The sequence below is a fragment of the Nestor notabilis genome, unplaced genomic scaffold, assembly GCF_000696875.1.
Source record: "Nestor notabilis isolate BGI_N333 unplaced genomic scaffold, ASM69687v1 scaffold15488, whole genome shotgun sequence".
Taxonomy (NCBI): Eukaryota; Metazoa; Chordata; class Aves; order Psittaciformes; family Psittacidae; genus Nestor; species Nestor notabilis.
This window is the reverse complement of record NW_009939728.1, coordinates 6,976-28,921: the sequence shown is the minus strand read 5'-3', so window position 1 is coordinate 28,921 and position 21,946 is coordinate 6,976. Positions and strand designations below refer to the sequence as shown.

Sequence of the window (21,946 nt, the reverse complement as noted above, 5' to 3'; positions counted from 1 at the left end):
GAGGGTCCAAGCCTTTAATAAAGGCAAGTTTTGCACAGGGGCAGCTCTCCCCTGGCCCACTCAGCACCTTTTCCTCCCTCTAAATCACTTCACTTCCTTTTTTCCCTTCCCAATACTGCAAAGACTCACCCCCTCCCTGCCCCACCAGCCCACCTGGACCCCCAGACAGCTAAAGGAGGAGACAAGCTGCAAAGCATCACTGCCCACTGCAGTCAGGGCTAAATCCTGCTGGGGTGTGCATGGGGAAGGAGGATCCTGCAGGGTGCTGAGGTCCTCTCCCCTACCTTGACAAACATCTTGCTGCCGGTGGAGTTGTGGCCGGGGCCGGTGGGTGTGCAGTACACGGACATGGACTTGCGGTCACGGGAGAACTCCAGGGTGCATTCCTTCTTCATCAGCTGCTTGATCACCTGCAGGGACAGCACGGGGCTGAGCTGGGATGTGACAGGGACACGGCAGGCAGTGCTCTCCACCTCATCTAACAACCCTGCTGAGCTGGAACAGCACCAGTGATGGGAGATGAAAAGCAACCACAGGAGCCAGAAGACATAGTTCAAAAAGGAGCTTTCCTTGTACAGTTCTGGGAGAGAATTTTAACCCCTCCACTGCTGCCCAGCCCACAGCACGTACCAGCATGTGCCAGACCTTTATTTTACCAGCCCCACACTGGATGTCAAACAGCTGCTGTAGCCTAAGATAAAGCTCTGTTTGCCAAAGAAGTGGAGGAGAATTCCCTCTGCCCTAGGCTCCAGCTGTGCTGCAGGAAGGGGAATTGCATCCCAGTCATTACAGCTGAAGGGTTTGCTCTGATCCTGCACTCGCAGGGGTTAGTGGGAGTGGGAACATCAACATCGGCTGAGGCTGGATTGGTTCCCATCACATTAACAGCAGCTGAGGTCTAATTAGGCTCATTTCAGGACATGCTAATTGCCAGCTAAGCAGTAACAATCTTTCCCTCACACGGCACCTACAGGGTTTGCACGGTGAGGGCAGAGCAGGGGCTGCCCCAGCACAGGGACCCATGGACACAGGCAGTGCCCACAAACAAGCTCCTGCACCCCAACATCCCACCACAAACCAGGCTACTCGTTAATTACTCAGAAGCCAAATGCCCAGCACAGCAGAGCCAGTCCTCCTCAACCAGTCCCCTTCTCTCATCCATGGTGGCATCACAGCTCCCCTCCTGGAAAGACACGTCTTGTCCCAAAAAAGCCATTGAATGAACAAGACATCTGGGGCCAATCCAAAATATTTTCCAGAGAGGGCAGTGGGGATGTTGACGCCAACCTTACTGCTTGAACAATTATGTTTTGTTGCCAGGAAGGTCTTGCCTGTGACAGGGACACAACCAGCTCCCTGAATAGGACTTTTACAGCAACTTAAATGTAAATACATCAGTGAGGGGAAAAAAAAAAACCCTTCTCCTTTTGGGGTAAAACCTTGCAAGTTCAAAGTTAGAAGGATGCTCCTACTGCAGTGAGGCTGTGAGTAGGAGCTAGGGAGGTGGAGAGATGTGTGTGAAGGGACTTTGTCCACTGTCTGTGGATGTTCCAGACAAGCACCAAGCAGCTCCCAAAGGCCAAACCCAGCACAAGGCACGAGCGCAGTGACTACAGTGGGTGTTGTGCCCATAAAAGCAGTGCTGTCCCCACTGCACTGCACGCTCAGCACAGCAGCAAGGACCTGAGAGCAGCTGCTGTGGAAACCCCAAAATCCCATTGGAGATTTCAAATCACAGAGCCACTGAGAGCACAAGCAAGAAGCAGTGAAGAAATACTGCAGGAAACTCCAAGGAAGGGGGTTTTGTCCCCGCATAAAACAAGAGTAAGGAGAGAAGGTCCAGTGACTGACCCCAGCCTGAGTGGCAGTGCAGTAATGGGTACACGTAACCAAGCAGCTGCTGGACTAATATATGGCTGGGAAATTCCATCTCCCTTATCAGAAAGGAGGCAGGGGATTTATTATGACCTGCTCTGCCCTGTCTGGGGAGGAAATGCCAAAACAGGGAGCCCTTCCTTCGAGCAAGCGAAGACGTTATGAGATCTAACTGCACGATACCAAAGCTGAGTAAATCCAGACATGAAATAAAGTGTGTTTTCACCAGGAGGACAGGGAGACACTGGAGAGCTGGAGTAAGGGAATAGCCGTATCGTGGTTTAAGCTGAACCCAGGAGAAGCCAGCACAGGGTATTTTCACACCAGAAACAGGTGTTTCCAAAGAGCAAGCCTTGTTCAGGCAGGGGTTTGGTTCATGCTGTGGGGGACAACTGCTCAGTGCAAACTGGGCACCTAAAGATTTGCTGTGGAGCTACAAAACTCTAAACCTCTGCATCCAGAGCTCTGCCCATTGTCAAGGAGGTCTCTCTCAGCTAGGCAGGGATAGACTGGGTCTGAGCCTTGGCACTCACTGGTCCAAATCTCCATGTGGACCCAGGTTAGTCGCCCCAGCCCTGGCATCACCTCCCAGGGTCATTGCTGTATCTGCTTCAAAACCAGCTCTGACCCCTTGTGAGCCAGGGAATTTTACCCTGCGGCAGGTCAGTCCCTTATACTATTGCAAGTGGTTACTGTTCATAGATCAGTCGTCCTGAAGCCTTCCTCTCCCTCTCGTCCCCCAGCACTGGAGCTCACTGGGGCTGCACCCCACTCACCGAATTGCAGGCGTTGGCTCGCTCCACCTTGGAGAGTTTGCTGATGTCAGTGTTGAAGACGTTCATCTTCTCCACCAGGCACGTCAGGGCTGTTTCAGTGGCTTCCCCCACCTTCTCGTAGACTTTTTTTGACTAGAAAGCATAAAAAAAACCCCAAACCCAAAACTTAAGCTTTAGAGCACGTCTTCTACCTGATGCACCGACCAAGGATGCTGCCACCGACTGCACCACCCCGGGGCTCCCAGAGCATTGCCCTGCGATGAGTTGAAGCCAAGGATGGGAATCCCAAAGCACTTCCACTGGCTTTGCCCTGAAGTGGGCCAAAGCTCAGGGAAAACCATTCCCTGACACCCACCCCCGCCACTGCCCCGGTGCCCCCGCACCTCATTGTAGTCCAAGGAAGAGTCGTTGCAGAGGGCGCAGATGGTGGCCAGCTCCACCAGCCCGTCGTACTGCCCGCACTGCACCGGCTGCTCGTCCTTCAGGCTGCAGGGAGGAAACAACACCCAAACCTCACACCAGCTCACATGGTCAAAGCAGCATAAATCACAGCCTGGTTTGTGTTGGAAGGCACCTGAAAGCTCACCCAGTTCCAACCCTCTGCCACGGGCAGGGACACCTTCCACTAGAGCAGGTTGCTCCAAGCCCCTGTGTCCAACCTGGCCTTGAACACTGCCAGGGATGGGGCAGCCACAGCTTCTCTGGGCACCCTGTGCCAGCGCCTCAGCATCCTCACGGGGACCAGCTTCTGCCTCAGAGCTCATCTCAATCTCCCCTCTGGCAGGTTCAAGCCATTCCCCTTGTCCTGTCCCTACATCCCTTGTCCAAAGCCTCTCTCCAGGTTTCCTGGAGCCCCTTTAGGCCCTGGAGCTGCTCTAAGGTCTCCTCCCTTCAGGAGCCTTCTCTTATCCAGGCTGACCCAAGCCCAGCTCTCTCAGCCTGGCTCCAGAGCAGAGCTGCTCCAGCCCTTGCAGCATCTCTGTGGCCTCCTCTCTTATATCCCTTGTAATATTTTGTGATAAGTTGGAGAAAGAGCACAGTTAAAGCCCCAGGCTCTGCAATAAACACTTGGGTTCACATTTTGTGCTTTATGAAAACAGGGCAGGACTAAGTTGCAAACAAGGTATCATAGGAGGCCAGTAAACTCCTGGAAGTGGTCCCAGAATAAAAGAGGCTGTGGATGAGCCCAAAAGAGCACTGGACCTGAAAGCAGGGGCTGCCAAAAGGCTGATGATGAAGACGATGGACAGAAAAGGGGCAAAGGAATTAAAATTAATGTCCACTCCCCCGGGGATTTCCAGTTGCTGGGGATCCAGATGAGCTGTAGAACCGGCAGCAAGTCCCTTCTCCTCCCCCTGATGCTGCTTTGTGCTATGGTGAGCTCAAGGGCACCCAAGGGAGCATTTAAGAGCAACAGGCAAATTTAACAGCTGCATTGCTGTGGCTGCTTCCAAGCAAGTGGCAGACTGTGGCCTTTGCTTCCTAAATAGCAGCTCTTTGTTATGTAAAGGAGCACAAACACCACTGGAAAGGAACAGCCCTGAACACACCAGACAAGCTGGATGCTGCTCCTTGCTCGGTGGCAGAAACAGCAGCAGTGGTTTTCAGGGGAAATAACAAATGATCCCAGTTCCAGGAGAGGTAACTGCAGGTTAGAGCTGCATAAACCCAGCCAGGTCATCTGCTTGCTGGAAAAATAATTTGTCAGGCATTTATTAGGATCAGTTTATTCCACTGCTGGTTCCCAATGGAAAGAACATTTTGGAGCCCTTGTAACAGCTCAGGAGCGGAAAACAGGGAGCAGCCAAGGAAATCTAAAAACCCTGTTTGCTGAGGGACAAGAACTGCAATGGGCTGACAATGGGCAGGGGAGAGCCACTGCCTCCTGCCCAGAGGATGCTGCCCAGCCCTGGTCATGGCTATGGGGAAGGCAGAGGGTGGAGGGAAGAGCCTGCAGATATTCTGGCCAAGGTGGTGATGTTTGGGAAGGTGGAAATTCCAAGGATGGCTTTTGCAGTGTGCGATCCCCTGAGTATTGCTGGGAAGGGACGGGGGAATATGTCCTGATTATCGGCTGTGCCTGCATGGAGCTGGGAAAAGCATCAGCAAAGGTGCTGCTGGCTGGGGGCTGTGTAGGAATGCGATAAAACCCAAGGTCAGGCACATAACATCTGCCATGCTGAGGCCAGGCTAAAGCAAAACACCCATTTCAGTCCCACCAGCCCTAGGGGAATGGGGGCTTTTCTCTGTTACAACCTAAGTGAGCCCTCACCTCGCCCTCAATGCATGGTACAAGCACAGGGCTGAAGTAAAACTCAAAAGTAACAGGAATTGTTGCAGACAGCGTGGAGTCTCCCTGCAGGCAGACCCCAGAGGAGAGGGACACTGAGCTTCGGCGTTCAGCCCCTCAGTCCTCCCCATTGAACTGAAACGCACTGATTGATAGCAGCTCATGACCTGCCTAACTTTGTATTGAAGATTCCGAGCCAAGGATCAAATTGGCTCTATTAATATTAATGAAATTAAGTCTGAGGCTGGGTCTTTGCTCCACAGAGCAGAAGGGACCGTAGTGAAGAATGTGTCTGGGATCACACAGAAAAGGGAGCAAAGAGTGCTTCAACCACTGGCTGAGCTTCCCATCTTCCTCCTTCCCCACACTGGGGAGCATCACCTTCTTTCAAAGGACAGGGAATAAACAAACTCAATGGCAGAAAACTTCACATGTGTAATAACACACCAGGGAAAAGCCCACATCTCCCTCAAAAACTCAACCTGACATCAATAGGATGGTGCCTGGGCACAGCAGCCATCTCGGCCGTCCCTGCTGAGCACATGGGGCTTGGGGAATGCTTTTTCTGCTGGGGTTTGCAGCTGCTTGCGAGTCCCTCCACACATCACTGGCTCCCAGACAAGCTCCTGGCCCTGGGTCCTACTTGAAGCAGGGGCAACACTTGCCAGCCAATACTGACAACATGCAGGCTTCAGAAACTTGGAGAATGAGCACGTACTGTGAAAAGCCTGATTCATCGCTATTCCCACACTTGCCATCTTCCCCATTTCAGAATCAGGCTTGTTGTATCAGGACTGCTAACGAAGGAGAGACAAGCATGTGGGAGCCCCTTTGCTGAGCAGTGGTGGGGCAGCAGGCAGAGATGGGGTGCATGCCCTCCACACTGTGTTAGGCAGGGACTAACAATGAAGGATGGGAAGCAGTTGCCTTGGCTTTCACTGAAAGCAAAGGGCAATCACCCAGCAATTGCAAGCCTGGGGCTCCCCAGCCATAGGCACAAGCTTGACTCCTCTGCTGGCCCAGGGCCACCCTGTATCACCCTGTGAAGCAGAGGGGACCCACACTCACATCTGTCCCTCGGGGGCATAGGTGGAGCCGGTGATGCTGAACTCATGCAGGCTGCACTGGGTGCCCTCCACCTTCTCCATAATGAACATCTGCAAGGGGGAAAGGTGGAGACACAGCATTAGGCAGTGATTTGTTGGTACAACCCATGTGCCTAGCATAGACACCCGCCAGGCGGTACCATCCCAGCACTGGACTGGGCTCAGCCCCCTCTCTCGTCATCCCCAGCTCCTGGCAGTCCCCAAATGCTTCCACCTCTCTCCTGCCTTTTACATGTTCGCCTCTTCCAGCTCTTTTTTTCCATTGGAGAGGAGCGATGCTGAGCCAGTTCCTAAGAAGGTGCCTGTGTTTTTCTTGGAGCAGAGAAGGAGCCAGGTCCAGCTTTCCACTTCTGCCCTGGCTGTCCTGGAAAGCCTCTGCGGGGCAGGATCTGAGCAGCTGCCACCCCTTCCCAGCTCTTGGCCACCAGCTTGCCTTGTATGTTCCTGGGCTCTCAGCTCACCTCTGGGCATTGGCAGTGTGGCAGCTCAGTAATAAAGCCCCTGGGAGCAGTACAAGTCCCACATGCTTCATTTTTAGTGAGTTTCCCCTTTCAAATTTCCTTCCAGTTTCTCTCTTGCTGCTATAGTGAAAGCAACAAACCCCCAAAACCTAAACCACAATACAAATCCCCCTCTCCCCAAGCTTTCCCAGTCCCCTGCTGCCCTCTCCTAGCACAGCCTACCCTTTGGGGCAGCCTCCAGCTGAAGCAAGAGTGGCGCCTGACCCCAGGCAAGGCGACACTTTGGCGACGCTTGTTTCTGCTTAATCGTTATTTATGACCCAGGTTGAGGCCAAAAAGAAACATAATAAATAAATAAAATTGGTGTGATGAATGCATTTTCCCGGCTGTAATTGCCTGTCGGGAACAGCCAGGAGGGAGCCTTATTTTCCTCTGGTTGTTCAAGATGTTCCCCAGGAGAGGGAAGCAACAGATGCTGGAGAAAGTGGGAAGCATCGCTCAGCACCAGAGATACAACAGCTCTGGGTACCAGCCACTTCTTTAGCACAGGTTAATTGACTGTTATTATTAATTACTGCCAATTACAAAAGGACAGCCCACCACAGAGACATCCCCACGCAGGCCAGTATCCCCAAATGCAAGCTTAGAGCCAAGCCAAAAAGGTGAAGCTTAGTGAAGAATGTTTACAGCAGGTTTAGCACCAGGACACCTCGGTGGGTTTTCTCACCTCCATGTTTTACAGGTTTGGGCAAATCCAAGCAGGAGGTCCAAAGCAAACACCTCCTGTGGGAATACTTCTGAGCCCAAAGCAACCTCCCCATGGCCCACAGCTGCACAGATACTTGCAGATAGCCTGTTTGCTAGGCTATTGCCCTTAGCTCCTTTCCCAGAGCCCATCCTGGAGACCCCTCAGCATTCCTGAAGGGTTTCAAAGACAATCAAGAGCTAAAGGGTTGCAGAAGAGGTGTCCCAGGTCCTCTGTTGAGGCACTGAGCTCCTCTGGCAGAAGGTGCAAACACTAACGCATGAAGCACCTCAATAAAGACAGCCAAAACACATCCCATCTCCTTTGGCAACTGAATCTTCCCGAGATGACAACTCCAGAAACCAAGGTGAAGTGTGGCACCTAATTTGAGTCAACACCAAAAGGGATCTTCAAAGGCTGAGCATCCTTCATCTCCTTTTGAGACATCCAATGCCACAGGCATTCCAGAGAGCCAGAACCTCCTGGTTTGTTCAGAAAATGGACTCCTGTGCTCAGAAATGCCACCCAGGCTCACTTGCTAGAAAACCTGGAAGCATCCACCCCAGACACCGGTGGTTTTGCTTGATAGGGGCCTGTTTGTTTCCAACTGCTCATGGCTACAAAACAATTCCTACTTTTACAATAGCAGCTTTCTTACTTAAAAAAAAAAAAGGAAAAGGAAAAAAAATAAAAGTCATTCCAGGCCCTTTATTTTTCCATGCCTGTTTAAAAGAGGTGCTGTGTAACCCACAGCAACCAGAGGTTACAGCACATTTCCTGCCTGCTCCCAGCTTGCGTGACTGGCAGGGGACGGGGCAGCCGGGGCACTGCAGAGCTGTTGGCAGGGGTTTGAGTGGTGTTTCAGCACTGAAAAGGGGTCAGGTTTGCTGGCAGGGGAAGCAGTCCAGAGGAAATAGCTGTGTCTTAATCCATTAAAAGGGTAGGTAAGGTTTCCATCACAGAAATAATATAAATAGTAACAGAAGCAATAGAAGGAGGAGGCAAAGCTGCACGCTGCAGCTTGGTTTGGGGAGGCTGATGAGGGATGCTCAGAGATCTCTTGCATTGCCATGGTGAACACCAGTTCCAGCATCCAGCCAGCACCACCCAGGGCTTCCCTCTGCTCACCCTTATAACCCTTTTAAAGCCACACTGGTGATTTGGGGGGTTAACACAACAGAGAGATGGGAAGGAAAACGTTACGACGTGCTTATGAAGAGCACACCCTGCTCCAGAAGGGTTTCAACCATCACACCTGACAGCTCTCGCGGGGCCCTGGTGCTGTACCACACAGCCAGATACTGCTGGGTGTGGTTTTAGATAGCAAAGGGCACCCATGGATGCACTGTCTGCAGGCTTGCAGAGAAGGAGATGCGAAGGATATGTCTCCACTTTTCCGCAGTACCTTCAAAAGAACTACTCATCAAAAGGCAGACAAGAGAGGATTGCTGTCTGGAAAAGCAAGAGGCTGCAATCAGCAGTCATTTTCCCATCAATCAGCCCACGGATCAGCATCATCTTCCTCCTGTGCTGGAAGCAGCCCCGGCACCCACCAGCAACTGCCAGAGCCCCTGGGAAACCCCCAGCAGGGTCTCCCATTAATTAGGACTGGGTTAGACAGACAGAACTGCTGAATCAAGGCAGTGTCCTAGAGATCTGAAAGCAAATAGTGCCCACCCAGCTCCCGACTGGCTGCAGCGGGAACAGGAGTTTGCACATCCAGGCTCTGGTACAAAGTTTCTTGAGAATAAACCCCTTTCTGCTCTTGTCCCCCAAAACGCCATCTCAGAGGCATCCAAACATCACCTCCCCCTCCCAGACATGAGGCTCCAATATATTCCCCCTCCATCCCTGTCCTGCTCTGCCCTACACAGCAGCAGCCCCAAACCCCCACAGCCACACTCATACCTCTGCTTCAGGTCCTGACTTTCAAACACCACCCTCAAGCTCCTGGAAAATTAAGTTACGATGAATAAGAGGTGCTGAAAGTTTTAGGAGAGTGATTTAAATGTGCAAGAGCAAAGCTGCAATGCTCCTCTGCCCCTTCTTCCCCTGCCAGGCTCCCATCACTCCCAACCACATGGTTATTTAATAGGTGGGAGAAGGGTGTTCCTGGTTGCTCCACACCATGGCTGGGTGAGATGGTGGTCTCGGAGACCCCAGCTGACTGTGAGTGACACAAACCATAGGTTCAACCTGATTTAATAAATGGGGTTTTGGCTTTATTGCGCTATTGCAGACCTGTAACCATTGGTGGTCTTGAAATCAGAGCAGAAGCACCAAGGTTTTGGGCATCCCAGATGGATAAGGCCCTGACATAAGGCACTTCAGTGGGCACTTAATGCCCATGGGCATTTGGGAGGCACGGCTTCACCCCTGCTGACCACAGGATATGGTGCATCCATATGCACCCTGCTGAGCTGGCTCTGCTGCATCCCAGCTATGAAACCCAGACACCAAGCGGGACCCAGAGCCAGCAACAGAGCTGAGGGTTTTAAAACAGACCTAAAGCCTTTTAAGAGTCACTTTACAGCTCTACAGACCTGATGCCAGCAGTGAGATGCAGAGGGCAAGCACTGCTTGGCACTATACCCTGGCTGAGCAGCTGCACTCAGTCAAATTTAACATGTGAGTTAATTAAATCACACTCAATTAATGTATTTTCCCAGTTTACCAATAGGCTTTTGTGGCTTCCCCCCCCCGTGGCTGAGCAGCCACTGGTGCAGGAGCACATCCAGGACACAACAGCAGCACAGCACAAATATTTACCCACCCATTGCTCAGCAGAGCCACCAGCAGCCCCTGTGCTGCTGGCATCAACATGGGAATCCCTCTCTGTTAAACATTAACAGGCATGTCCGTGTGTCCTGGGGCCAGCCCAGCTCTTGCTATTGCGCCCTGGTAGTCAGGAATCAGCCAAGTGAATAACATGGATATTGGAATGGGGCTGTGGGGAGATGGGGTGGATGATACACTGAATTTTGAATTGAACTTCATTCTGCAAATGATGATTGATGTTAAAGCCCCTCATGCATGCCACTGCCCCACTCCATCCCCCTCCTGCCTTCTCCCTGTCTCAGCATTCCTGATCTTGCCTCTCCCAGTCGTGCCACGCTGGAAGAGATGGTGGCAATTGCTTCCCGAGTTCAAGGAGCAGATCCTCCAGTAGGAAGTGTTTTGGGGAAGGCATGGTCACTCCTACCTCTCTTTCTGCAGTCTGCAGAGCTAAAGAGAGGCCAAATGCTGGGGTCACCCTTTACTTGCTTCCCTGTACCACTGGGTCAGAAAACAGGCTGGTGGGAAGACACGGGCAACTTGGCCACTGCCTCGTTCCAGCAGTGTCTCATTTTAAATCATTCACAGGACAGGAATATCAGATGTTTCCAGTCGTCTGTATTTTGTGCTGAGCAAACCAGTGGCCAAAGCCCATGGCCAGCTTGCAGCACAATCACCGCTTCCCACCACGCTACCAAAGTGTCAGAGAGGAGGAATGGTGGCCAGGTCCATTTTTCCCCACAGCAACACATTTTCCAAGGTTCTCCTATAAAACTGACATGCCAAGGCCATGAAGAAAAGCTTTCCTGAGACTTGAGCATTAATGGGGAAACTGAGAAGTACTCGGATGGTCCAGGCTTTCCTAACAAGTCACCTCTTCATGCAGCCAGGCAGGCAGGAGCAAAGCACTCTGCTAGACCAGGAGCCTTCAATCTCTGCCAAATCACCCCAGTGCTCCCTCTCTCAGAAGAGCTTTTCAGTCCGAGCCCAGGTGCACACATCTGCTGATGGCAGACCTTCCACCAGGAGAGGACAGGTAACTAAAGCACCTTTTCACCAGGTTATGGGCACCTTCTCTTAACCCATGGATTTCTACACAAGCTTTGTCACAGACTCACACGTTGCAGTGACACTCAAATTTTGATCTCACGGGTCCAGGCTTTGCAATTTCCCTCTGGTTTGGTCAAAAACGGGGAAAATGGGCAAGAGAGCAGAGGAGGCCAATTGTAGTGGCATCGCCAGGAGCTCTGTCTCAACTCCACATCCGAGCAGGAAGAAATGCTTTCTGAGAGGCAGCCCTGAATTAAATTTGCAACACGGCACCTCCAACCTGGTGTGCGCATAAAAATGAGGTTTCTAATTACAGCCATGCCAAGAGAAGCCATCAGCCTTACTGACCCTGCTCCAGCAGAGAGGAAGCTCAGGGCTTCCTATAAACCATCTTCCATTCTCACCTTCAAAGTCCTGATATGAAACAAGTCTGGTGAGGACAACAAAGCCCATCACCCCAGGATGGGGACGGAGCAATGCAGAGTGCTCGGGGGCTTACAGAGCATCCCCCCTGCACCTCAACCCCCTGAGGAGCCAGCACTCACCCGGCAGACGGACATCTGGTTGGTGGTGAGGGTGCCGGTCTTGTCGGAGCAGATGACGGACGTGCAGCCCAGGGTCTCCACCGAGGGCAGGCTCCGGACAATGGCATTCTTCTTGGCCATGCGCCGCGTGCCCAGCGCCAGGCAGGTGGTGATGACAGCCGGAAGGCCCTCGGGGATGGCAGCCACCGCCAGCGCCACCGAGATCTTGAAGTAGTAGATGGCCCCCCGAAACCAGGAGCCACCGTGGACCGGGTCGCTGAAGTGGCTGACGTTGATGACCCAGACAGCGATGCACACCAGGAAGATCACTTTGGAGAGCTGCTGGCTGAACTCATCCAGCTTCTGCTGCAAGGGGGTCTTCTCAGGCTCGGTCTCCACCATCTGGTTTCGGATCTTCCCGATCTCGGTGTACACTCCTGTTGCAATGACGACCCCTACAGCCTTCCCAGCGGCGATGTTGGTGCCCTGGGAGGGAAGAAAGGGGACAGAGTAGGTATGTGGGCAGGAAACCTTTCAGCCTGAGCAGGGAAATGGGTGCTTGTTGTGAAAGGAGAACATGAGATCTTGGTTAAGGGGAAAATGAGACATTCTGGGGCTTTATATAAACCCACCCTGAAGCAGCTGCACATCCCTCCTGAGAGGTCTCTCACCCCTTGAGGACTTGACCTCTGAAAGGAGGAAACCCAAATGCAATAGCTCCAGGCTCAACCACAAACCTTTTCCCCACCTATAATGCATCCTACCTGATGGAAAACTCACAGAGGTTGCCCAAGGCATTTAAGGGTGTCATAGCCCAAATGAAGCAGGTCCTTATTTTTATGTATTTGGGGCTGCTTTTACGAATTTGGGTCTTTCTCATGCATGCACTCCCTTTCACTGCTCAGAGATCTCCTGTGTCCATCACCCTCTTCACTTGGTGGCTCTTAGGAAAGCCACAGGAGAGGTGGGGACAGACATAAAGGACTTACGGAGAAAAGCATGTTCTTCTTGTCCTGGTTGACAGCCCGGGGGTCGGGGATGGGATCAGCATGTTTGATCACTGACACAGACTCCCCTGCCAAGACAAGAAAGGGGAGATGAACCACCCATGTTTCCTCTCCAGCCTCTGCTCAATGCTGCTCTGAGCCTTTCTAAAGCAGCATTTGGCCATCAAACCATTCATCACGGGGATGTCAGAGCTGGGCCAAGGCGCCCTGAAGATGAGGGCTGCAGAGAAACAGCCTTTGTGCAGTGCTAGGAGACATAAGCTCCTACACAGCCCAATGGGATGTGGCCAAAGCCCTGTGCCAGGGAGCCTGCAGGTCAGATGGGGATTGTAGGGCAGCACAACGGGAAAGGTGCTGGGCCAAAGCCAGGTTGGACGGCACTTGGAGCAACCTGCTCTAGTGGAAGGTGTCCCTGCCCCTGGCAGGGGGTTGGAACTGGATGAACTTTAAGGTCCCTTCCAACCCAAACCATTCCATGATTCTTTGCAAGCCAATTCTATTGAAGGTTTTTATTTTGTCCTTTGCAGATTTTCCGTTTTACGGCACCTCCTTTTGCCCCTGGAGAACTAAGTTAATGCAAAGCCATGTTTTGAGGAGACTAGACTCCTTTCCTCATATTTTTAAAGTTTTTCTGATTTCTTTTCCTTCCCTGCTGTCATCTTCCTACTTGATGCATTTACAAAATCATGCAAAAGGGCTGAAATACTGGAAACCCTTTTGGTTATCTAATCATTCGTCAAATCACAGAATGGTTTGAGTTGGAAAGGACCTTAAAGATCATCTAGTTCAAATCTCCCAGCCTTCCTTCACAGCAGAGAGAGTATTCCTGAAACATCACAGATTATCAGCTTCACAGGCTTTTCCAGAAGCTTTTTTTGCTTAAAAAAAACAGCCCCAAATATCATCACCTCTCCATGAAGCCATGAGGCCTCATGTACCAGTGGTCATCATGCAACGGCTGCATGGGGGGACCACGGGCAGGGAGCGAGCACCTCCTCCCACGTGTCACACAGGAAAGCTCCATGCTTTGTGCGTTGCAGGAGGGATGCCCCAAGCACCAGCTCATCTCGCCTATGCCATGGGTTTTAGATGATGCTGGGACCTCCCCATTTTGTTCTCCCACCCATTTCCCACCCCAGCAAGGCACTTAGCCTAGGATCAGTCCCCAAATCTGGCTCCAGAGGGAAAGCTCTGCCTTCAGCAGCCGCCTTTGCTCCATCAAATGTGCACGTACCTGTGAGGATGGACTGGTCAACCCGCAGGGTGGTGGACCGGATTTCGATTATCCGGATGTCCGCCGGCACCTTGTCACCAACTACAAGGACAAGAGAAAAGCAGCTCCATCAGGTGCCCCCAGCCCTGCCCATCACCTTCCCCAGCTGCCACCTGAGCAAAACTCGCTGTGGTTTGAGCCAGGTTTGCCAGGACAAGTAGCAAAGGCAGGAGCTCCGCACGGGGCAGCCAAACCAAGCATGGCCCTGCCCCCGGCCCTGCACTGCCTGCCCCACCACATCCCAGTCTCTCCTCTCCTCTGCAAAGCCACTAGAGCAACCCCCCATCTTCCCTCTTCCCTGCAAAAAAACCCCAAACATCCCAGTTTTAGAGCAGCCTGAGCCTCCCAACATCACTCTTAACCCTGTTTCAGGGCTCCATGGGCTGACTAGAAGATGTTGACACTGGACAACCTTTCCTGGCTGAGACAAACAGATGTCCATGGGTCTCGCAGGGTGGTTATGAGTGAAAGCAGCCCCATCAACTGACAACCACCAATCATCACCCTCTGAGACGCCCGTGCTTCCTTAAAAAACCCATTTAAAGCTGCTTTTCCCACTGGGTTTTTTCCTCCTGCTCCCTTATCGGCTGGACACAACCACGCTCCGGCGCTTCGGAAACACTGATGCAGAGCAAGCCCTGGCTCAGAGCACTCACATCCCTTACACAACACTGCCGGCTTGGCTGCTAAGGAGCATCTCAGATCCCAGACTTTAACGAGCGCTTCCTCCCAGGGCTCGTAAAACCACCCCTAAGCACAGCAGGATGGGGCTGGCATTGCTCCATCACCAGCCATCTATCCCAGCTGCACATCCCAGTGCTCTGGGATGCAGCGTGAAACATCTGCTGTCAGGACAGACCTGCCCTGTTCCCCATCGCACCCAGTTTTGGCGGGGGGGAACTAAGCACAGGGACCCACAGATCTCCCAAAATGTTCACTTCATGCACTCAGACTTTGGAGCATCTTAATGGGAGCAAAGAGCTCCACTACTCAGGGAGCTTGGCAGTGGGGTGGCAAAGCCAGGTCTCCTGTCTCCTACTTTCGAACACGCCTCATGGGCAGATAAGGAGGGAGGCTGGTCCTTTGTGGGGTTCAATACATGCCAGAAATCTGGAGAGGGACATTTTACAAAGGAATATAGTGACAGGACAAGGGTGGATGGCTTTAAACTGACAGAGGAGAGATTTGCAACATTGAGCCCCAGGGTGGATAGTGTGACAGCGTCCCAGGAGGCTTGCATAGCACAGGACAGACTTCCCGTACAGACCTGGAGGCTGCCATTAGCCAGCTATTGAACACATCACCCAAGCACGGCAAGTCTCCCCCATGCCAAAAGCCAAGGGAAAAAGAGGAACCAGACACTGCTGGAGGAAAGCAAGAGCAAGTAGGAGCACCTGATGGAGCTCCCTCAGCAATGCCCTGCCTGCTCTTTTTGGGTAAGGCAAAAAGCTGGCGCTGCCACTGAGTTTAATCCATACATAGATGCCTGCACAAGGGCTCACCTCGACTGCCTTGTTACAAAAGGGCAAAAATCAGCTGGGTCCTGGGCTTAAACAGCTCGCCAACTTGCAACCATCACAGAATCACAGAATGGATAATGGACCTTATGATCACCTAGTTCCAACCCCCTGCCATGGGCACGGACGCCTCACCCTAGCCCATGTCGCCCAAGGCTCTATCATCCCCCTCTTGTCTTCGTGCAGCAGGTTTTCTGCTCCCTGCTGCCCAGTTTATTGCCTTTGCACAAGCAGAAGCCAGTCCCTCCTGACAGCACTGTCCCTGCAGTCCCCAGGATGTCACCCAGATATCCAGCGCACGTTCAGAGCTATTGCTCCTGGTGCACTTTCCTGTCAGGCAGCCTGACTGCACCCTCACCACTCGCTATTAACCTCCTAAACCCACTTAACCTGCTAATCATTCGCAAACCCCTCCAGAGAGCTCAGCCCTTTCCCTCCCAGTCGTGATGCTGGCTGTGCCATCAAAAAGCAGTACAGGGCTGCTAGCGGGCAGGCAGCAAGCACTCAATTTGGGGGAAGATGGCAGAATTTAATCAATTATTAATTAATTAATTTAATTAAAGGCCAGGTCAACAGCTGGAGTGTATTTCCAGAGCTCCTTGGGAGCACCGCCAGCTCGCCCAGCTGAGGCTCTGGCCCATGCTCCTCTACTTCATCCTCCCTGCATTATTCTTATGTTCATCTTCCAGCTGAAACCCAAATGGAAGACATAAATAACAGCGAGCTGGCTGGGTGCAGGAGGGATTGCAGCATGTTTCCACTAGCAAGGCCACAAGGAGGAAAGGAGAGGATTAGTTTTGCAGCTCTGGGGGTTTACAGCATCATTTAATGAACAAACAAAATGAGATAAGCAAAAGGCATCTTTGCTAGGTCTCACAGGGGAGGCAGGAGACCCCCAGGCATCATTTGTTGAATCCAAAACCCCATCAGAAGGGAATAGGTAAGTAAAAAGCACCCTGCAGCCGGTCCCCTCTGCATCTCGCCCTTCCCAAATGACAAATTCCCATTCCCAAGGAATCCTGCCCACACAGGCAGGACCAGTGCTGCTGCTGCCTGCAGCACTGAAACCCCTCCATGCTGGTGGCAGCGCTCGCCTGGCACCACTGTGCAGCACCCAGCACCAGCCCTGTCCGGGGGATGCACGTGGGAGAGCTGCTTCCAGAGAAAGGGAATCTTGGCGGAACACTGAATGTTCTTCCAGTTCTTCCAGAACATGGGGAACCCCCCCCCCCCCCCCCCCCCGCCCCGAGATGCAAAACCTCTGCCAGAAATACACACTTCTTTTTTCCTTTCCTGCTGTTCTCTACTGCCTCATGCTCAGGGTGAAGCCTCAGCAGGCTGATGAGCCCCAGCTTCGTCCCAGATCATTTCACCTCTCTGCATTTGAAAAGAGAAACTAAGATCTCAAGTGTACACCAACAAGGTACATGCCTCGGTGGCCATGCCTCCAGAGGAGATGCACGTGGACACTATGACACCGCCGCACAGACCACGGGGTGTCCATCACCAACCCGCCCTGTCCAGCACTGCCTCCCCATCCCACCCTGTGCCCTGGGGTGATGGAACCCCACCTGCCACCTCCACGATGTCCCCAGGGACAATGTCCCGGGCGCGGATCCGCTGTACCCCGCTGCGGTCAGCACGGATCACCTTCCCCATCTCAGGCTCATACTCTTTCAAGGCTTCGATGGCACTCTCGGCGTTTCTCTCCTGCAAGTGGAGGAGGAGCAGAGTTGCCAGTGGTGGGGTTGCTTGTGCCACCAGGCTCCTTCCCTACCTGCTGCAAAGACAGGAGCACCCAAACCATGGCCCTAGCTTTGGTACCCATTTGCACCGTGGATGGGGCAAGTGCCATGCCTTCTTCAGCTGCTCTGAAATGGTCCCCACTGGCCTAAATTACACCAGCTCTCGGGCACTGAGACCTGGTTTGGGCCATTCTTGGTTTGAGAAGCAGCATATCCCACCCAGATATATTCTGCCCCATCCAGCAACCCCACCTCAGATCAAGCTGCAGATAAATAAATGCCCTTGAGTTGAATATATAGAAGAAGAGGAGAATCACTGGCAAATTGAACCTTTGAGAAATGAGTTTCTAATGGCAAGAAGCAATCAAACCTTCAAATCAAGTGTCTCAGCCATGTGAAGCAGAGACCTGCAGGGCAGGTGGAGGGAGCTGCAACTTACCTGCCACACACCCACCACGGCGTTGGCGATCAGGATCATAATAATGACAACAGGCTCTACAAATGCTGTCGTGGTCTCTTCTCCTTCTTCAAACCAGGCCAGGATCTGGAGGGCAAGAGAAGGACCACAATGTGATTGAAACAAGCACCAACATTGAAACATCCTACAGCACTGCTGCTACATCTCCTTCATCCAACATGGACCTTCCTCTGGCTCCCTTGCTCTTTGGCTGCCACCTGGGTCCATACGTGCCTTGGAAGGTGCCCACCCCAGGCCCAGGGTACTTACGAAGGACAGAAAAGCTGCCATCAAAAGGATGCGGACGAGGAGATCTTCAAACTGCTCCAGCACCAACTCCCAGAGGGACTTTCCTGGTGGGAAAACACGAAGCCAAGCAGAGTCAGTGCTCAAAAAAACCCAAGGCCACAGGGGTTTATACCACTGAGGCCACTCAGACCAACAGGAGCCCGTCCCTTGGTCACAACAGAGCTTCTTCAGTGCTCACTGGCCCCGGGCCCTAGTAAGGATGTTGAGTGCTGCAGTGGGGGATTTTTCTCTCTAATGTTAAACACCTTCATTTCTGGCATTGCCCTGGTTTTACCGTATCTGGTTTTAGCTACAGAAACCAAATCCTCTGTGTTTCTATGCACAGCTGGCAGCTTTGTCATCACAGGAAAGCTACTACTGTCAGCCCAGCTTTCTCTGGGATTAAAACCAACATCAAAAGACCCCAGAGACTCCCTCCTCTTTGTCCTTCCACCCAGACTCAAAGCATGTACCCACCTTCACCTTTAGCCCATAACTTACCTTCTTCTGCAGGGAGCTCTGTGCATTTTCATCGACAGCCCAGCAAGCAAAACAAAGTAGAAAATGGTAAAAATAAAAAGATAAATTAGTGATTTGGGACCAGACTAGAAACCCTTATGCCCCAGCAGTCCACTCGTACCCCAAAATGCCATTTGTTCCGCACATATTCCTGCAACAAGACAGCTTGTCCTCAAACTTCTCTGCCTGACACCAAGTAAGCAGCACTGGATGTTCCCCACACCCCGGAAACAACATTTCCCTGCTGCAAACAGCTCCTGTAGCATTCACTGCTGCACTCAGCCTGCCTAAAACATACCCCTCAGGAGCTGCGCTCTCCAAATCCAGGACATAAAGGTCCAACCATCCTGAAACTCCCTGACAGAAACCCAATATGGACCCGCTGGGGACTGTAACTTTCAGACCACGTTTCCTATTCATCAGTTGTACTTTACAGCCTCCAATGCTCCTGGAAAGAAATGCAAAGCTAATGCTCAGCTGGTCCAATTCGTCCTCCTGAATCCAGCCCGGTGGGTGCAGAGCTTCCATCCATGCTGCTCCCAGCCACCTGCACAACCTGAAAAACCCCCAAGAGCTCCTGAACACCATCGCTGTCTCCCCAAGACTGCCACATCCCCATGGATGACCACTGCCTTCACATGCCACATGCACCGAAGGGTCCCAAGGCCACTGGACAATGAACAAACCCCAATATCCACCTAGGGCATCGCTCCTCACCCAATGCAGTACAGATGTGCTGGCGCTGCCATGGGCAAGGTTTGGCCAAGGACTACAAGGTCCTGCACCCAGGGAGGACTCAGGAGTGACCCCTCTGGTTTTGGCTGCTGATGGGTGCTCATCTCCATTTGCACTCACTGTTCCTGCACTGGGGGTCAATCCTTTGGCTGCCCACAGATCATGGTCAGACCAAACCCTCTGCCAACTGCCCAAGGTGGGGAAATGCAGACAGAAAAGGAAATCCAGGATTTGCTGAGGGAAGCAGAGCTTGCTGGAGAAACTCAAGACACAGCCATGCAGCAGCCAACCCTCCAGAGCGCTGTGCTTCTGGCTCAAAGCACTGCAAGGGACAGCAGGGTATCAGCACTGAGATGACAAGGTACCAGCACCAGTGGGTCTGGGTAAACCTCCCAACAGAAAAAACTCCAAGCAGACCCCCCAAAGAGCTGTCCCAAAGCCTCTGCTCTGTGCCACCTACTTCTACACCCCATGGGGTGATAGTAGAACAAGAAATTCTTCTAAGTCCTTGAGTTTCTGGAGGTGAATAAGGGACCAGCTGAAGTTCAAGGGGAATTGGCCCAAGGCAGACACACTTGATGCCCCGTTACTAGACCAAATGTGGGGTTGTCCCCAAGCAGCCCCAGCACGGAGCACTGATCAAGGGCAGGAAGTGAAACCTGCTCAGCCGTTTTCTATCATCTATTTTCATTCAGAGAAATAAAAAACCTCAACCAACAACCAAACCCAAACCCACCTTCACTGAACAAACCGGTGAAAACAAGAAGCCTGAACATGTTTATGCTGCAAACTGCACCAGCTCCCCAGTGCTCAGACATGCTTACTACAAGTTGTTTTAAAACCAGGTACCTCCTAGATAAGGATACTCTGATGCCCTGCCATCGTGAGAAACAGACCAGTGTGTAACACCTACAATTACTCTTACAGCAGAGAAGTGTAAGTGTAATCTTGGAGCAGCTTCAACGTTAAGATCACCTACAGAGCGTGTCAGAAGGAAAGTGGCTCTTCCCCCTTTTGCAGCCGGCTCCTCTCCACCCCCAGCTTCCTCTCCCCAGCCCAGAAAGCCACCACAATTAAAAGTAGAAGAGATGTGCTACTGCTATTTCCATCCAGGCTCCGCTCTGAGGGTGTGAACATGCGAGGTGAGAGGGCTGGAGGCAGACGATGCCACAAGGGAGGTGGTTGGGGCTCCCGCAGGCTTTGGCTCTTGGGGTGCCCGGGGGTGACTTTCCACCCCAACAGCCACCCAAAATTCTGTGGTCCTCGTAGTGCTTCTCCCCCATGGGGTTTGCATGAAGAGCTACAGAGATGCTGTTTGCAGAGCAAGGACTTTGCATGAGCAAAGATTCAAGTATGAGAACAGGTTTCTGTGAGCTCAGGAGGAAACACGTGCACCGGGGCAGCCAGATGAAATACCACCGGTGGCACACTGACACTATGCCATTGCTGTCACCACACCTCAATCATCATCAATGCTGCTGCAGGCACCTCCCAAAAAAACAATTCTGAGTATACTGAGAACCAGGCACGCCCCTTGCCATCAGCGGCTCCTTCCACTGCTTTTCACATGGCAGCTTAGTGCCCATTTTGCACCAAATACCCAGAGAAAAAAAGGCAGAAAGTCACAATAAACCCACATTTTTGGGTCTGAATCAATCAGAACTCACCAGAAAACAGGAATGTTTGGGGTTGACGCCTCTCCCTCTCACTTCCAAAGTGTCACTAGAAATAAGAGGGTTTAGTACACACCAAAACCCAAGTTTTATGCGAGTCAGCCCCACGGCACTGAGGAGGGCAGCAGAGATGGTGCCACCGAGCTGCAGCACTGATGTGTCCATCCCAGACAGGAAACCCACCACAGGCAGGGAACCCGCACAGTCCCCAGTCTGCAGCTCCCTTGGGACAATACGGTCATCAGCCAGGCTGAAATGCAAACTTCTGGCTAGCACCTGAATAGACCCTTTCTTTGGTTGAGGGCTCAGAGTTCAGCATGGAGATGCTGCTCTGTGCCCAAGCTCCCCATTAAGGCCAGAAGATAAACGCAGTAACAGCATCAAGGGTAGGAAGTGAAACTGGTTGCTCAGAGCATCCCAAAAAGGGGCCACCCTCTCACACCTTAAGTTTTCAGCGTCCCAAGTGAGTAGTCCCATTGTGGGACCTGCAGCTTGTGGACACACATCTGCAGTTTCTCAGCTCCTAATCTTCTGCATTGCGGCTTTGGAGAGCAGAGCCAAGAAAGCAGAAATGCCACAGCAGAGTGATGGGTGTCTGGATGTCACAGGACCACTGCCACCAGCAGAAGAGGCAATCTCCTCTGGATTATGGAGCAGAGAGGTGCAGACAGCCCCGGCTCCACTCATCCGCAGGGACACAAAACACAGCAGGCTCCTGGGACCACTGAGGCAACTCACTCAGAGTTTGTCACATCATGACCTCTTTCCTCGCTGGGGCATCATGTCCCAGTGACTGTGGCCCAAGCTGGGCTGCAAAACACTGATACAAGATGCTCTAAGGGCATGCAACAAGCCCGGGGAGACGTGGGGCTGGCGTCGGGCTATTTCAGCCAGAAGTTAATCTGCAGCTCCTGCCAACTAAAACAGGGCTGGCAGCCCGCGGGCTGGCGCCTGCAGCATGGCAGGGCACGGGAATCAGGTGATGAAAAGGTAAATAAACACGGGTGCCACCCAGGAGCGAGGTGCAGGCTGCTGTCCCCAGGCTCTGCGCAGCCGTCACGTCCCCAGGGACACCGTGCCCTGCTCTGCAGGCCAAAGCAAACAAATCACATACAACAGGGTGGCGTTGG

The 21,946-nt window shown here is 52.5% G+C and overlaps 1 protein-coding gene across 1 annotated transcript in view; it reads right to left on the bottom strand.

Moving 5' to 3' along the window:
- Window positions 1-18,400, bottom strand: part of LOC104409969 (sarcoplasmic/endoplasmic reticulum calcium ATPase 3) — a gene marked incomplete at its 3' end in the record, with an annotated part of 20,061 nt that extends 1,661 nt beyond the window's left edge. The window contains exons 1-11 of the mRNA XM_010020012.1: window positions 18,391-18,400; window positions 17,872-17,954; window positions 17,584-17,688; window positions 16,971-17,109; window positions 13,844-13,924; window positions 12,592-12,677; window positions 11,624-12,088; window positions 6,010-6,098; window positions 3,035-3,137; window positions 2,652-2,783; window positions 285-410 (exon numbers count right to left, since the gene is read on the bottom strand). Of these exons, the coding sequence (XP_010018314.1) occupies window positions 285-410; window positions 2,652-2,783; window positions 3,035-3,137; window positions 6,010-6,098; window positions 11,624-12,088; window positions 12,592-12,677; window positions 13,844-13,924; window positions 16,971-17,109; window positions 17,584-17,688; window positions 17,872-17,892 (1,347 nt within the window). The remainder of the gene's footprint in view (window positions 1-284; window positions 411-2,651; window positions 2,784-3,034; window positions 3,138-6,009; window positions 6,099-11,623; window positions 12,089-12,591; window positions 12,678-13,843; window positions 13,925-16,970; window positions 17,110-17,583; window positions 17,689-17,871; window positions 17,955-18,390) is intronic.
- Window positions 18,401-21,946: the final 3,546 nt, after the last annotated feature.